Source organism: Aquarana catesbeiana, linkage group LG03 (assembly GCF_042186555.1).
Source record: "Aquarana catesbeiana isolate 2022-GZ linkage group LG03, ASM4218655v1, whole genome shotgun sequence".
Taxonomy (NCBI): Eukaryota; Metazoa; Chordata; class Amphibia; order Anura; family Ranidae; genus Aquarana; species Aquarana catesbeiana.
Window position 1 is genome coordinate 127532390 of NC_133326.1, and position 15931 is coordinate 127548320.

The 15931-nt window shown below is 44.2% G+C and overlaps 1 protein-coding gene across 6 annotated transcripts in view; it reads left to right on the forward strand.

Annotated features, from left to right (window-relative positions):
• Window positions 1-15931, forward strand: part of SCAPER (S-phase cyclin A associated protein in the ER) — a 500548-nt gene that overhangs the window by 173985 nt on the left and 310632 nt on the right. For all 6 annotated transcript variants that reach the window (XM_073619203.1, XM_073619204.1, XM_073619198.1 and 3 more), the window contains 2 exons: window positions 51-168; window positions 15245-15356. In XM_073619203.1, the coding sequence (XP_073475304.1) occupies window positions 51-168; window positions 15245-15356 (230 nt within the window). The remainder of the gene's footprint in view (window positions 1-50; window positions 169-15244; window positions 15357-15931) is intronic.

The following is a 15931-nucleotide window of genomic DNA, read 5'->3' on the forward strand; positions in this document are numbered from 1 at the left end:
GAAAAAAGATAACTGTTCTCTGTTTACCTGATGCATGCTTGATCTTGTAGCTCGAGAGTCGTGGAGACAGAACACATCCTGGGGAGATATGGTGGAAGAGGAACCTTCAAGACCACCGGGGCATGGAATCCACATGCATGAAAAGCTGTCTTCACCTTCCAGGAAAAGGTCAGGTATTCTATTCTTCTAGTGTCTAATTTCAGTTTGCCTTTTGATATGATTTTTTTTATGTTTTATCTAAAGTTACATTATCAGGAGCTGAAAACTTTTCTAACTTGCAAGTGTATATTTAATTTTAAAAGAAAATATATGCTCTGTAGCATATCCTCTCACACTTCAAAGACATGCTGGTGGGTTGTTAAGGGAAAATTCCCTTGCAAATTGACCAGAATATTTGCCTTAAGTAAATCAACCCCACTGGGTTTTTTAACCACTTCAGCCCCGGAAGGATTTACCCCCTTCCTGACCAGAGCACTTTTTACAATTTGGCACTGCGTCGCTTTAACTGCTAATTGCGCGGTCATGCAATGCTGTAACCAAACGAAATTTGCGTCCTTTTCTTCCCACAAATAGAGCTTTCTTTTGATGGTATTTGATCACCTCTGCCGTTTTTATTTTTTGCGCTATACACGGAAAAAGACCGAAAATTTTGAAAAAAAATGATATTTTCTACTTTTTGTTCTAAAAAAATCCAATAAACTCAATTTTAGTCATACATTTAGGCCAAAATGTATTTGGCCACATGTCTTTGGTAAAAAAAATGTCAATAAGTGTATATTTATTGGTTTGCGCAAAAGTTATAGCGCCTACAAACTAGGGTACATTTTCTGGAATTTACACAGCCTTTAATTTATGACTGCCTATGTCGTTTCTTGAGGTGCTAAAATGGCAGGGCAGTACAAAACCCCCACAAATGACCCCATTTTGGAAAGTAGACACCCCAAGGAAATTGCTGAGAGGCATGTTGAGCCCATTGAATATTCATTTTTTTTGTCCCAAGTGATTGAATAATGACAAAAAAAAAAAAAAAAATTACAAAAAGTTGTCACTAAATGATATATTGCTCACACAGGCCATGGGCATATGTGGAATTGCACCCCAAAATACATTTAGCTGCTTCTCCTGAGTATGGGGATACCACATGTGTGGGACTTTTTGGGAGCCTAGCCGCATACGGGGCCCCGAAAACCAATCACTGCCTTCAGGATTTCTAAGGGCGTACATTTTTGATTTTACTCCTCACTACCTATCACAGTTTTGAAGGCCATAAAATGCCCAGATGGCACAAACCCCCCCCCCCAAATGACCCCATTTTGGAAAGTAGACACCCCAAGCTATTTGCTGAGAGGCATGTTGAGTCCATGGAATATTTTATATTTTGACACAAGTTGCGGGAAAGTGACAATTTATTTATTTATTTTTTTTTTTTGCACAAAGTTGTCACTAAATGATATATTGCTCACACAGGCCATGGGCATATGTGGAATTGCAACCCCAAATACATTTAGCTGCTTCTCCTGAGTATGGGGATACCACATGTGTGGGACTTTTTAGGAGCCTAGCCGCGTACGGGACCCCGAAAACCAATCACCGCCTTCAGGATTTCTAAGGGTGTACATTTTTGATTTCACTCTTCACTGCCTATCACAGTTTCGGAGGTCATGGAATGCCCAGGTGGCACAAACCCCCCCCAAATGACCCCATTTTGGAAAGTAGACACCCCAAGCTATTTGCTGAGAGGCATGGTGAGTATTTTGCAGCTCTCATTTGTTTTTGAAAATGAAGAAAGACAAAAAAAAAATTTTTTTTTTCTTTTTTTAATTTTCAAAACTTTGTGACAAAAAGTGAGGTCTGCAAAATACTCACTATACCGCTCAGCAAATAGCTTTGGGTGTCTACTTTCCAAAATGGGGTCATTTGGGGGGGGTTTTGTGCCACCTGGGCATTCCATGGCCTCCGAGACTGTGATAGGCAGTAAAGAGTGAAATCAAAAATTTACGCCCTTAGAAAGCCTGAAGGCGGTGCTTGGTTTTCGGGGTCCCATACGCGGCTAGGCTCCCAAAAAGTCTCACACATGTGGTATCCCCGTACTCAGGAGAAGTAACAGAATGTATTTTGGGGTGTAATTTCACATATTCCCATGGCATGTTTGAGCAATATATAATTTAGTGACAACTTTGTGCAAAAAAAAAAAAAATTGTCTCTTTCCCGCAACTTGTGTCACAATATAAAATATTCCATGGACTCGACATGCCTCTCAGCAAATAGCTTGGGGTGTCTACTTTCCAAAATGGGGTCATTTGGGGGGGTTTGAACTGTCCTGGCATTTTATGCACAACATTTAGAAGCTTATGTCACACATCACCCACTCTTCTAACCACTTGAAGACAAAGCCCTTTCTGACACTTTTTGATTACGTGAAAAAATTATTTTTTTTTGCAAGAAAATTACTTTGAACCATCACACATTATATATTTTTTTTTTTTTTTACAAACAAAAAGTTGTTGTTTATTTAAAAAGAGTACACATTTATAGAATATTGAATACATTGACATACGAGGGGATACACAGCAATGTTTAAAATACAGAATATATCTATCACGACCAACGTGGACATTATCAATAACACATATGCACGTATTTATTGGTATTTACCAAACACATGTATGTCATTTGCGTTGAGAGGTAATTTTTTGTTTTCATCACATCAGTGTATATAATAGGGGGATATTCTACTAGAATCTATTCAGTAGTTGTGTTGCATGTGGCTGCGTTGTTTAACCACAAGTCCCATATTTTCCCATATTTAGACGGGCAGCCCCTATGGGCATATATTTCTTTCTTATATGGTAAAACAGCATTAATGGCAGCTATCCATTCCTGGAGTGTTGGTGGTTCCCTCCTCATCCATTTTCTAGCTATGAGTAATCTGGCCACAAACAGTGCCTCCCTGAGAAAGATGATATGGAATTTGTCTGAATCTGGATCTGGGAAAATTCCCAAAATGCACTGCTTGGGGCATAGTTTAAGAGGAGACCCCATTTCATCGTGTATGAATCGCACTATGTGAGACCAGTAGTCATGTATAATCGGGCATACCCAGAGGAGATGAAAAAAGGAGCTAGATGGGCTGTCACATCTAGGGCATAAGGGATTGTGGGTAGGTTTGAATCTAATCATTCTGGCCGGAGTCAAGTATGACCTATGTAGAATGTAAAGTTGGGTGAGGCGATCAGATAGCCTGGTGGACACAGTTTTGCAATTATCCAACGCATCTTCCCATTCATCATCCTCCAGCTCCCCCACCTCCCCAGCCCATCGGTCCCGCAGACTGTAAGCTATTTTCACAGCCGTAGGCCGAAGTAGAGATATATAAAATATCGAGATAAGTTTAGAGGAATCTTGTCCCTTAATGATATTTAGAATATCCAATTGTTCTACATTGGGAGGAACATTGCGGAACCGGGCCTGTAGAGCGTGGCGGAGCTGCAGGTATCTGAAATGCATGGAGTTAGGGAGGCTAAATTCATCCTTGAGTTGTTGAAATGATTTCAATATGTTGTCTCTGTATACATCTGAGAGAATAGTCACCCCCCCAGCGACCCATATTCCATAATCTGGCAGAGACAAAAGTTCTTTCAGCCCTGGGTTGCCCCAAAGCGGCGTGTGTGAGTGTGTATGAAGGGCATGTATTCTGCGTCTTATTATTGCCCACACCTTGCAGTGGGTGGATATTAGGCCCGGGCCACCTCCCCCCAATATCCGAGGATCTGCAGGGTCTCTAAAGATGATTTGAAATGGATGGGAGTAGAGGTGGGTATATTGGGAGCACAGTAGGGTCATGTAACGTTCCCTATCGCATTTGTCTATATAATAAAAGTGTGATAGTTGCGCCGCCAGATAATAGAGGTTGAAATCAGGCAAGGCCACGCCACCTAGGTCCGTGGGATTTTTTAATACTTGCCAAGATAGTTTATGGCGAGACCTTCCCCATACAAATGAGTTAAGAATTGTTTCTATTGTTTTAAAGATCCTAAGTGGCAGGTATATCGGGGCATGCCAAAAAACATAAAGGAATTTGGGGAGCAAGATCATCTTGATAAGGTTCACACGTCCCATAACCCCCAGGGGGAGTTTAGCCCAGATCTGGATTTTATCTTTCAAAATTGTGAGCAGAGGCTCTATATTCTGTTTGGTGTATTCTACGGGAGTGCGGGTGACATTGATCCCCAAGTATTTCATGCTACTAACTATCGTAAGGGGGGAGGAAGCTTGACTTTGTGTGGGTGCACCTATGTCTATAGGGAGGATTTGGGACTTGTCCCAATTTATTTTAAGACCCGAATATTTCCCAAATGTTTGTATGGTCTCTAGTGCTAACTTCAAAGAGGGGCCTGAATCTGATAGGTACAGCAGCATATCATCTGCGTACAGACTGATTGTCTCCACCAGTGTGTCTCTCCGCAGGCCCGTAATGCCCGGGTGAGATCTCAATGAAGCCGCAAGGGGCTCCACCGCGAGGGCATAAAGTAGAGGAGATAGCGGGCATCCCTGGCGCGTCCCCCTTGAGAGGGGGAAGGCGCCCGAGACTCTCCCGTTAACCAAGACCCTGGCACTGGGATTTTGATACATTAGCTGAATCCATCTAATAAATTTCGGTCCGAATCCAAATTTAGCTAGGCATTGCCATAAATATGTCCATTCAACGGAGTCGAATGCCTTGGCGGCATCCAAAGACACCACAACTCTGGATCCCATTTGGTCATGTTGAGCCTGTAAATTCATATGTAGTCTGCGGAGGTTATGGGCTGCATTTTTGGTGGGCATAAATCCCGTTTGATCCGGGTGGATCAGGGTAAGGATTATTTTATTTAGACGCAACGCCAGGATCTTGGCCAAAATCTTTATATCCAGTTGAAGAAGCGAAATGGGGCGATAAGATTCAGGGATTTCTAAGTTTTTACCAGGTTTGGGTATGAGCACTATATAAGCTTCAGTCATGGATTGGGGGATAGAGCCAGATTTAAACATATGTGCATATAGTTCGTGCAATTTAGGGACAATGTTATCTAGATATGTTTTATAGAATTCTAGGGGGAGGCCGTCAGATCCAGGTGCTTTCGAGGTTTTGAGGTGGGATATCGCATCAATAATATCATCTGTAGATATTGGGGCTTCCAGCATTTCAATCTGGGTTTGGGATAGTGTAGGTATTGCTATATTCGCTAATAGTGCCCCTGCATCTTTATTGTCATTATCAACCGTGGAAGTGTAGAGCGCTGAGAAATAAGAGCGAAATTCTTCCGCTACCCTATCGGGTTCGGTAATCATTTCTCCATTAGTGCCTCTAAGAGATACTACCGTGGGTGGTCTGAGGTCTATATGAGCTAAGTATGCCAGGAGGCGTCCCGCCCTCTCTCCACATTCATACTGCCTTTGTTTTGTGTAGAATATGTTTCTCTCCGCTTTTTCAAAGTGTAGGTTGGATACTATACGGGTTTGCTGTTTTAGTTGGTCGGCATTAGAGGGGGTAGGGTTAGATGTAAATTCCCTCTCCAGCTCTGTCAAGACTCGTTCTGCCTGGTGTATTACGTGTGAGGACGTCCTCTTATGTTTATTTATGTGTTGGGCAAGTGTCATGCGAGCATGGGATTTAAAGGCATCCCATACTATTTCAAGAGGCGCTGAGGCTCTGTTATGTTGAAAAAATATGTCCCACTCAATCCCTATCTCCTCTATTCCGGGTACCACCGATAACCAGAAGGGGTTGAGTTTCCATGTATAGGTATTGGGCGGGGAGTCAAGTTTAAGCACAACCCAGTATGGGGCATGGTCTGATAGTGTACGAGGGTAAAAGCCCACGTCCTCCAACATAGGGAGAAGGGAGCGGGATAGCAAAATAAGATCAATCCTAGACATTGAATTATGAGATGTTGAAAAGCAGGAATAGGCCCTGTCCTGTGGGTGGCGATATCTCCATGTGTCAACCAGGGCCATCTCACCAAGTAATCTACCGAATCTAGTGAGTTGGGGGGAGGGAATATTAGGTGATTGCGTATTCATTCTATCGAGATCCCTGTCTAGCACATTATTGAAGTCCCCCATCCACAGTACCGGAACAGTAGGGTGTTGAGCCATAAAAGCAAGGCCTTCATGTAAAACATTGAAGTGGAACGGGGGAGGTATATATACTGCAAGAATAAGTATTTCTAGCCCATTTAGCTTGGCGTGTAAAAACAGGAATCTGCCCTGTGTATCTGATTTGAGCGTCAGTAAAACAAACTGCACTGTCTTCGCCACTAATAGTGCGATTCCTCTAGAGTTGGAGGTGTACGGGGCATTATACAACCACACCACCCAGGGTTTTTTAAGTATTGACAACAATTGACCAGTAAGATGTGTCTCCGTTAGGGCCATTATCTCAGCTCGCATATTTTTGAGGATAGATAGGGTTGCATTTCTTTTGGGTTTAGCCCTTATACCTCGCACGTTCCACGTAACACATTTCAACTTAGAAACCATACTTAAATTTGTTTAGTTTTGAGCTCGCCATCATGATCGCGGAGCAGCCGCCCCGCTGTAGCCTGCAATACAGGAGAGTATGTATCCCCGCCCATCTCAACCTAGGCGGCAGAGTCAGGATCCATGGTTTTCCAACCCTGGGGCCTGAATCCACAATTTTTCCCCCCCCAGCGCAGAGGCATATGTATATCAATATATAAACCATATATCTGCAATGAAGACTCCTCTTATCTCTATTAGCCTGTATGAAGGAAAAACAACAACAAAACTTTTTCAACTTATAAATTAACACTCTGGGCTGCACAGGCAGACATCCTCTCCCACTTAACACAGGGGCAGGCTGCTGTTCCCGTACATTCCAGGGAAACAAAACTTGCGCCTTTTGGCGAACATTACATGGAATTCCTGTAAAAACAGGACCCACTAGGAGTCCTGCATCTAGGGGGACAATAAATCGCTGAAGAGCGAGCAGTAACATGAGGGACTTGACTCCCAAAACATGACCTCCAGGATGATAGGGTGTGGAGAGATATGCAGAGGTATATGCTGGAGAGTGTCTTCTGGAAGTCATGAAGGGCTTCTGCTTGCCAAAGAAAACAGTTATCATCCATGATGGATGGTATGTGCATAGGGGACAGAGGCGTGTGCCAGATGAGATTGCGGAGGTGTGCTCCGGAGTGGGGAGGGGGACGGTAAAACAGGGGAGGCATAGCAGGGTATAGTGAAAGGTGAATATGAGAAAGTTCACTGGCAAGGTGATGGCCGGCTCCACATGAACTTGTATGGTACAGTACCTTAATGAAGCAAAGTCCGGCTTGTCACAGTTGTTGGCATTGCATTCAGGCGTCAGGCACGATTTACGGCTTTAGCTGTCATCTGAAATCCTAGAGGATCCTATGAGGGTGCTCGGTCCGGAACTGCTCTGCTTTCCATCCACTCGAGTACCGCTTCTGGTGTATCGAAAAAGTGGGCCCTGTCTTCACCGATCACACGCAATCTGGCCGGGAAGAGCATTGCATATTTGTACTGGCGGATCCGCAGTTGTCGTTTGGCTTCTGTAAATTGCGCGCGCTTTTTCTGAACTTCTGCCGAGAAGTCTGGAAAGACTTTGACCTCTCCATTGTTGAAAGGGATGTTGCCCTTCAGCCTGGTGAGGCGGAGGACGGCATCGCGGTCCCGGTAATTAAGCAGTTTGGCAATGAATGTTCTAGGGGGCGCACCTTGGGGAGGAGGTTTGGAGGCCAATCTGTGTGCTCTCTCCACCACGAATGAGGTGGAAAATTCAGCCCGGCCAAAGGTAGAGATTAGGAGTTTCTCCAGGAATGAGGGGGGGTCAGCACCCTCTTCACCCTCCGGCAATCCCACAAACCGCAGATTGCACCTCCTCAAACGGTTCTCCATGTCGTCCTGCTTTATAAGTACCATGTTCAGCTGGTGTTGTAGTCTTTCCGTTGTTATCTGCAATGGCGATATGTCGTCCTCCACCTGGCTGATCCGTGTCTCTGTATCAGTAACCCGTTCTCTTAGTTTCTGCAAGTCCTGTCGGATCAGCGACACATCCACCTTCACCTCCTCTATTTTACACGTGAGGGTGCTCTTGCAGTCCGAGATTGCTTCCAGGACCCGGGCAGTATCGTCTGCAGCTGAGTCCGACGGAGCGGGCTGGTCGGCGCCATTTTCCTCCGCGGCCGCCTTATCTTGTAGGCGGAATTTTGCAAGTTTAGCGGCCGCGTCTGTGCCTTTTTTTGGAGGAGACATCTTCTCTATGTTTTCCCACTGCTGGCAGTTTGAATTAGTCGGTATTTGCGGTGGTTGTTACCCCAAGAATGGTGGATACGGATTTTGGGCAAGCGGAGCTCTCAGTCAGTGTTCCTCACGCCATGCTGGTCCAGGCCACGCCCCCACATTATATATTTTTTAAAGCAAATGCTCTACAGATTAAAATGGTGGGTGTTTAATTTTTTTTTTTTCACACAGTATTTGCGCAGCGATTTTTCAAACGCATTTTTTGGGGAAAAAACACACTTTTTTACATTTTAATGCACTAAAACACACTATATTGCCCAAATGTTTGATGAAATAAAAAAGATGATCTTAGGCCGAGTACATGGATACCAAACATGACATGCTTTACAATTGCGCACAAACGTGCAGTGGCAACAAAATAAATACATTTTTAAAAGCCTTTAAAAGCCTTTACAGGTTACCACTTTAGATTTACAGAGGAGGTCTACTGCTAAAATTACTGCCCTCGATCTGACCGTCGCGGTGATACCTCACATGCATGGTGCAATTGCTGTTTACATTTGACGCCAGACCGACGCTTGCGTTCGCCTTAGCGCGAGAGCAGGGGGGACAGGGGTGCTTTTTTTTTTTTTTTCTCTTTATTATTTTTTTGCTTTTTTATCTTATTTTAAAACTGTTCCTTTCATTTTTTTTTTTTTTAATCATTTTTATTGTTATCTCAGGGAATGTAAATATCCCCTATGATAGCAATAGGTAGTGACAGGTACTCTTTTTTGAAAAAATTGGGGTCTATTAGACCCTAGATTTCTCCTCTGCCCTCAAAGCATCTGACCACACCAAGATCGGTGTGATAAAATGCTTCCCCAATTTCCCAATGGCGCTATTTACATCCGGCGAAATCTAAGTCATAAAATGCTCGTAGCTTCCGGTTTCTTAGGCCATAGAGATGTTTGGAGCCACTCTGGTCTCTGATCAGCTCTAAGGTCAGCTGGCTGAATCACCGGCTGCATTCTCAGGTTCCCTGTTGAGACAGGAGAGCCAGAGAAAAACACGGAAGACGATGGGGGGGGGGGGGCATTCTCTCCCACTGCTTGTAAAAGCAGTCTAGAGGCTAATTAGCCACTAGGATTGCTTTTACATGAAAGCCGACCGCTGGCTGAAAAGAATGATACCAAGATGATACCTAAACCTGCAAGCATCATTCTGGTACAACCACTCAAAGTCGTGAATGCTGTACCTGAAGACAAAAAAATGGTTAACAATAAAGCACAGTAAACGGTAAAGTATAAAAAATTGCATACCTGAAAAGCAAACATGATAAAACATAATAACAATAAAACATTGCAGAATAGAATACAGTAAAAAAGAGCAGAACAATAGAGAGAATAGAGAGAGAGAGAATAGAGAGAGAACAATAAAACGACAACTATTATTTTTTATTTTATATTTTTGTTTGTGTTTTTTTTTTTTTTTTACACTTTTTTTGTAACTGTAACTTTTATAACTGTAACCGGTTCCAGGTTCGGGTCTCTCAAAATGCGATGGCATCTTGGGAGACCCTGTGAAAGTGTGTCCTAGTCTGTGCAATGCTGTACCCTACGCTAATACTCAACTAGTGAATGGTAGCGTTCAAAACATTCACCAATGCAAAGACCAGGATTGTCAGGACAGGAGAGACAATAATAGCGGGTGTCACGCCTATATCCGCGCTTGCTGCAGACACAACATCTTTTTTGGGGGGGTTCGCTGGGTAGGGGTACTCGGGAGCACATAAAAATGCCTCTCATGCAGCCGACTGCATTTGGTTGGGGATGTGAATGGGGGAAGTACGGGCGCTGCAGAAGTGGTGGGTTCCCAATTAGGATTGGCGAATGCAGCAGGAAGGGCATTATGGGCACGACGGGCCTGTGTTTGTCTTCTTGGTGGCAGCGGGACACTATTTGTGCTTGCCACCTCACCAGCTTGAACTGCACTTATGGGACTCGCCATGTCACCAAGTGTTACTGCAGTGCTGGTTTGACTACGACCGGGGTGTACTAGGCCGCTGGCGCTTGCCAGTTCACCAAAACGCTACCAAGAAAACTGTTAGCGATCGCAGGGATCAGGCCTGACTCTGCAAACGCTGCAGTTATGTGTTTAGTGTTTTGTAAGTGACAGTGATCAATCGATACTGCACTTAGGTGGGCTGGGCTGGGCCGGGCGGAGGGGCAAAACGCAGGTGCTAGCAGGTATCTGGGCTGATCCCGCTAACACTGCGTTTTTGGGAATCCTAAACTGCTGGGGACGCTAGTATAGATCTGATCGGATCAGATATTGATGCGTTCAGATACTATACCACTAAGGGAGGTGTACGGTGCGTGGGTGTTAGCGCTACTGGCACTAACCTGACGCTGCCTGGGGCTGGTGCTTGCCATTTCACCAAAACGCTACCAAAAAAACTGTTAGCGATCGCAGGGATCAGGCCTGACTCTGCGAACGCTGCAGTTATGCATTTAGTGTTTTGTAAGTGACAGTGATCGATCGATATTGCACTTGGGTGGGCTGGGCCGAGCCGGGCGGAGGGGCAAAATGCAGCCAATCAGGAGAGAGAGGTGGGGCTGAACCGTGGCTCCATGTCTGAATGGACACATGGAGCTGCGGCTAGGCTCGGGTGCCCCCACCATAGCAAGCTGCTTGCTGTGGGGGTACTCGACAAGAGGGACGGGCCAGGAGCACTGAAGAGGGACCCAATAAGAGGAGGATGTGGGCTGCTCTGTTCAAAACCCTTTCAAGAGCAGGTAAGTAAAAAAAAAAAACGGCCTTTAGTATCAAGAAAAGGAAGATTTAATATTTGGTGGATCCTTGAACAGTTTCAGAGGTTCATATGGTTGCAGCTTAAAGAGGAAGTAAACCCTGATGGGTTTTACTTCCTCTTTTGCTCCCTGCAAAGCCTGCAAATTAAAAGCATAATGGGCTAGTATACATCGCATACTAGCCCATTATGTGACACCTACAAACTAATCCATCGCTGTCCCCTGTGCAGGCTGCGTCCATCTTCGTCCCTCTTCCTTCCGGGGGCCGCAGACTCTGGCTCTGTGACTGGCTGGAGCCGCGTGAAGTCACTACCGCACGGGAGCCATCAGTAATGGCACACGCTGGGGGAAGAAAGGTCACAAAGGTGCGTTTCTTCACAGCGCATGCGCCGATTACATCATCGGAGCACTCTGATTACATCATCGGAGCACTAAGAGTGAAATATCTCCCTAACGGCGCATGTTTAGGAGATATTTCCACTACCTATAGGTAAGCCTTATTCTAGGGTTACCTATAGTTAAAAGTCACTAGGGAGGGTTTACAACCACTTTAAGGCTTATTGCATTTTTAAACATTCTTTATTCAGTCTCACCGGAACAGGAAAAAGCAGTCATTGGTCACAATAACATAACAGAGGTTTCCAAACAGCATATAAAAGAAAAGACACAGGGCGACTGACCAAGCTACATACAGCAGACCAAGCGTACACAGTGCAAAGACATGTGATGCAAGAAAAAGCAGCTGTAATGTTGGCCTATGGTGTTTTATGAAACCATTCATAGTTTAGCATTATCTAGCCGGCGAAAAACCCACATGCATAGAATGGGGAAGTGGGGTGTAGGGATGGGGGGGGGGGGTTCCAGCCTGAGGAAACATAAAAAACTACAAACCTATAGAAAGGGGTAGATGTAAGAAGAAAAAAAGGGGGAGGGGGGTTAATCTTATGAGCAAGTAGATGTATATTTAATTACCCACAGGTTTAAGCACGAGAGGGAGGGGTAAGGTGCAGAAATAAAAATCAGTGGGGGGGGGGGGGGGGACATTAGGACTCTTAATTGCTTTTGTTTATATTCAGATGACCATTTAAATTCTTCTAAACAATACAATTTCTTATCCGCAGACTTATCTCTGAGGGCTGCGGCAAGATCTTCCATGGTTTTCTTCCATGGTTTGAATATCATTGACCCTGGCAAACCACTGTTAAAGTGTTGGAGGGGTAGATTGTTTTCAGGTGCTAGGGATACATACCCTGGCGGCATTTAATTGATAAATTAACAAGGATTTCTTATACCTTTTCCATGACATGGGCATAAGATTGAGAAGGATGGTGACAGGATTATCAATCAGAGAGAATCCTGTAAGTTGCTTTATTATATCTGTAACGTGTTACCAGAAGGGTTTAGTATAGGACAGTTCCAAAAGACATGCAACAGGGAGTCTGTATGCGTTCCACAGTGCCAACAAGTCTGCTGTGGAAAAAGTTTGGTAAGAACTGACAGGGTCCTATACCATCTGTCACTATCTTATAGGAAAACTGGTGTTTGTTAAAGATGGAGGCTTTGTGGGCAAAGAAAACAGTATTTGACTCTTTTGGCCTTCCGTAAATGTAAACTGTAGTTCCCTCTCCCATTTAGTATGAAATCTAGGATCATCTTGAGTGTGTAGACACAAAAAGTTGGTATGATAAAGATAAGGAACGTTGCATAGCCCCAGCATCCTGACAGACTTTCTCAGAGGATGACAGTTTTCTCAGGAAATAATGAGGTTTAGACAAGGAACGCAAAAAATGTTGGTGTTGGCACCAAGCACTAAGCTCAGGGACATTATAAATTGTAGAAACAGAGGTAAAAATGTTCCAATTATGTGCTGATCAGAACTTCGCCAACCTCAGAACCCCTCGTTCAACCCGCTTGTGGAAAACTGTATCCGGCTGACCTGGGAGAAATTCAATACAATACATTACAATAGGTGTGAGATGGATAACTCCAAATATTAAGGAGAAAAAAGCACCTGTCCATTACATGAAGCGTTGGGCACATTAATGAGTGCTTGTGGAAAGATTTGGGCAAATGTTGGCCTGCCCATTACCCCAGATAGTGAGATTGGAGAAGAATCCTTCTCCAAGGAAGCCCATAATTTGAATTTAATATGTCTGCCACTTGTGCCATATAGACCTCAGTGGAGTAGTATGTAGAATCTGGCAGTCCCATGCCTCCCCTCACTTTTGGCCCCACCATATAAATCTGATGAATTCTGACCTCTCTGGATGGAAGAATGCATGTGGGACATGTACTGGTAATGTCTGAAGCTAGTCTAGCACCCGAGGCATCACATTTATTTTTAACATTACATCTCCTGAACCAAGAGAAGGCAAGATTGGTCCAGTCATCTACATCTCCCTTAGAGTTCAAAAGTGGGAGGTAGTTGAATTTAAATATCTAACTAGGGAAGGCAGGTATATGCATGCCCAGGTACTTTAAAGATTGGGGAAATTAGGATGGAGGGTCTTCAAGGTGGGTTCATCCAGGGATATGTTTAAAGGGGTTGTAAAGGCAGAAAGCTTTATTTATTAAGATAAAAAAACCTTCTGTGTGTAGCAGCCCCCTTCAGCCCCAATCCCCCCCCCCCCATACTTACCTGAGCCCCATGTCTATCGAGCGATGTACTCGAGTGCCTTTAGCTGTCCGGGACTCTCCCTCATGGATGGCTGAGACACAGCAGCGGCGCCATTGGCTCCCTCTGCTGTCAATCAAAGCCAGTTAGGCAATCAGGAGAGAGAAGGGGCAGGGCTGAACCACAGCTCCATGTCTGTATGGACACACAAAGCTGCATCTGGACTCGGGTGCCCCCATAACAAGCTGCTTGCTTTGGAGGCACTCGACAGGAGGGACGGGCCAGTAGCACCAAAGAGGAACCCTAGAAGAGAAGGATCTGGGCTGCCCTGTGCAAGTCCACTGCACAGAGCAATAAAGAATAACATGTTTGTCATCATTAAAGAAATGTGACTTTACAATCAATTTAAAGTGTTGCTAAACCCAGGACCCTGCATTCACTATAGTTGATCTCCCACAGTACACAGAACATTATTTTAGCAAATACCGTTTCTCATCAGCAGTATGTAACAATCTTGTGACTTCTATCAATTTCTGGCCGTGCACTGGTTAAAGCTTGCAAGAGGAGTTTTCATTCTCCCCTGACTGTCCTTTGAGGCTGCATGACCCCTGACCCTCTGTCCAAACAGTGCCGGTTGGCCTTGTGCTGATCACATGCACCCTCCCAAAAAAATAAAAGAAAAACTCTAGCAATACACACCAAACTGTGCATGCACAGAGTGCCTCCATGGGCTCTGTGCTATCAGCAGTTGGATTGGGGACTGTGGAAGAAGACAGGATAAAACTTTGTCTTTTTACACAATGCATAGGATTAACCCATTAGGTTCCACAGTGAGTATAACACCACTGCTAAGAGGTCCAGATACAACTTTATTCCATTAAAGGTCAGGGGTGGTACATATCAAAAAAATAGCCAATGCGTTTAGGGGGTCTACTTGCCCTCTTCATCAGGGCTTGACTGGCAACCAAGTGAACAAACCAGTAGTGAACTGCACCTACAGTGGTATTTATTCCAGTGTGAGTTGAAAGCACAGGCCTTAGGCTGCCAAAAAGCTGCTGATTAGGCCTGTGCTTTCAACTCACACTGAAATAAATACCATTGTAGGTCCAGTTCACTACTGGTTTGTTCACTTGGTGAACAATGGAATAAAGAATGGAATAAAGTTGTATCTGGAACTCCTCTGTCACCTTTTTTCTCTTGGTGTCATGCTGATAGCAGAGGAAAGAAGCAGCAGACAGAAATGACACTTATGCTCTTAATTGAGACAGGTACACCCTATAGAGGGATATGCTTTGTTCATATTTCATGTCTGAGGTTTACAATAGGTTCGGGAACCCCCTATATGGGCTAAGGTACAATGCATGAAAGTCCAGTTGACCCCATAGGAGTGAATACATTTCTGGCTTTGGAGGCCCAGTGCATTTTATGTGTTGTACAATACAACACTCATGATTTTACAAATATGTATTTATAATTAGAACTGTTACATTCTTTACATGAATAGGTAAAAAATGTATTGTATGAAATCTAGATTTGCATGCTAACCATGGTCTTAATTTATTTTCACCAGAACAATCGCCGAGTCCAAAAAGAAGCACGAGGAGAAGCAGCTAAAGGCACAGCAACTGAGGGAGAAGCTAAGGGAAGAGAAGGCACTGAAGCTTCAGAAATTACTGGAAAGGGTGAGTTATGATTTTGGAGTCAGAAATACTACATACCAAGTAAAAACATTGCCTAGAAAATACACTCACTGGCCACTTTATTAGGTACACCTTGCTAGTACCGGGTTGGACCCCCTTTTGCCTTCACAACTGCCTTAATTCTTTGTGGCATAGATTCAACAAGGTTTTGGAAACATTCCTCAGAGATTTTGGTCCATATTGACATGATTGCATCACACAGTTGCTGCAGATGTGTCGGCTACACGTCCATGTTTCAAATCTCCCATTCCACCAGATCCTGAAGGTGTTCTATTGGATTGAAATCTGGTGACTGTGGAGGCCATTGGAGTACAGTAAACTTATTGTCATGTTCAAGAAACCAGTGGTGAGATGATTTGAGCTTTGTGACATGGTGCATTATCCTGCTGGAAGGAGCCATCAGAAGATGAGTACACTATAGTCATAAAGGGATGGACATGGTCAGCAACAATACTCAGGTAGACCATGGCGTTTAAATGATGCTCAATTGGTACTAAAGGACCCAAAGTGTTCCAAGAAAATATCCCCCACCATTACATCTCCACCACCAGCCTGAA